At 31.8% G+C, this 1,369-nt stretch overlaps 1 protein-coding gene across 1 annotated transcript in view; it reads right to left on the minus strand.

Annotated features, from left to right (window-relative positions):
- Window positions 818–1,369, minus strand: part of LOC107646829 (phosphatidylinositol/phosphatidylcholine transfer protein SFH12-like) — a 6,162-nt gene continuing 5,610 nt past the window's right edge. Inside the window, exons 14-15 of the mRNA XM_021108179.1 lie at window positions 1,181–1,366; window positions 818–989 (exon numbers count right to left, since the gene is read on the minus strand). Coding sequence (XP_020963838.1) covers window positions 879–989; window positions 1,181–1,366 — 297 coding nt within the window. The 3' untranslated portion in view covers window positions 818–878. The remainder of the gene's footprint in view (window positions 990–1,180; window positions 1,367–1,369) is intronic.

Consider the following 1,369-nt stretch of genomic DNA (forward strand, 5'->3'; position numbering starts at 1 on the left):
ACATTGATTTAAAAAATAAATTCAAATTGAAACTATATAAATTGCAACTTTTTTTTTATATTAGATTAAATTATATATTAAAAATTAAACTAATATAATTCAAATAGTAATAAATTATATTGATTTTTATGTTTTAGATTGATTTAAATTCCATTATAAAATATGATTTATTTTGTATCAACGAAATAGTTATAACATATTTCGTTTGCACTATTAGCGAGATATGGGTAAAAAAATTTAGATTCTTATCTTGTGGGCAAGCTGTTTAACATTTTGTTACTTATATGGTTGGCATAACTATCCGTAAATATTGAATTATTTCTTTGAAATAAAAATCCCACTATGATATGATTTACGAGCGTGTTAATGTTTACGCGCGACGGGCCACATACTCGTGCTTTGTATAAGATATTCATGGCGGTATATCCAGAACAGGACATGCTTTTACTTGCAATGTCCATGGCTGTCTATATACACATAAATAGAACAAGCAAGTCCTTTTCTAGAGTATAGTATTGTACCATATTATGCATGATTGGTACATCTAGTATAAGTATTCATATGTTTAATATTTAACATATAGCAAGTGGGCATTTAACAAGTCTTCGAAAAGCCAGAAATTGAATCCTTAGAGAGTTCACCACCCGAACTGCATTGCAAAAGAAAAAAAAAAAATAAGTAAAGACCACTTCCATGTACGTATACGTATACGTATACATACATTATTGTACGCGGGAAAGTCATTTTATCAAAGAATTAATTTAATTATTACTGGTCAAAAATACAAAATTCTTTTTTGATAATTAATAACCATCAAATAATACTTTATCCCAGCTGCCAAATTTACTCGTTTTTCTTGTATTGTATAAATGTATAGACTATAAGGCAGTAGTGCACAGTAGTGCACGTACCATCTTCTTCTTCTTTTTCTTCTTTTTCTCGATATAAGCAGTCATTTCCTGTTGACGAGCAAGTGAATCCTCCAAAGCCTGATATAGCAGAACCATGGAACCAAAATTTCATAAGGATAGTTAGAGAAGAAAGCCAAGGTTCATAAATTAATAACACTAACAAATGGAAACTTCATATATAATATATTTGATCATAATTCTAGTACTCGATTCCATATATTTGACTAAATTGTCATCTAACGATTATCAATTATCAAGTTGATGCATACCTTCCTGGTTGCCATGAGTTCCCTCTCCAAAGCATCGGCACGGCTGACAGCAATGTTGAGCATCTCCTCCTTGTCAGGAGGCATAACGAAGGGGGTATTGTTGAGATTTCCCATCTTCTCTTCGAGCTCAGCCATGCGCTTCATGACAGTCATGAACTCCTGAACTGAAATGGTAGGACACGTCATCTC

The sequence above is a fragment of the Arachis ipaensis genome, chromosome B01 (genome assembly GCF_000816755.2).
Source record: "Arachis ipaensis cultivar K30076 chromosome B01, Araip1.1, whole genome shotgun sequence".
Classification (NCBI taxonomy): Eukaryota; Viridiplantae; Streptophyta; class Magnoliopsida; order Fabales; family Fabaceae; genus Arachis; species Arachis ipaensis.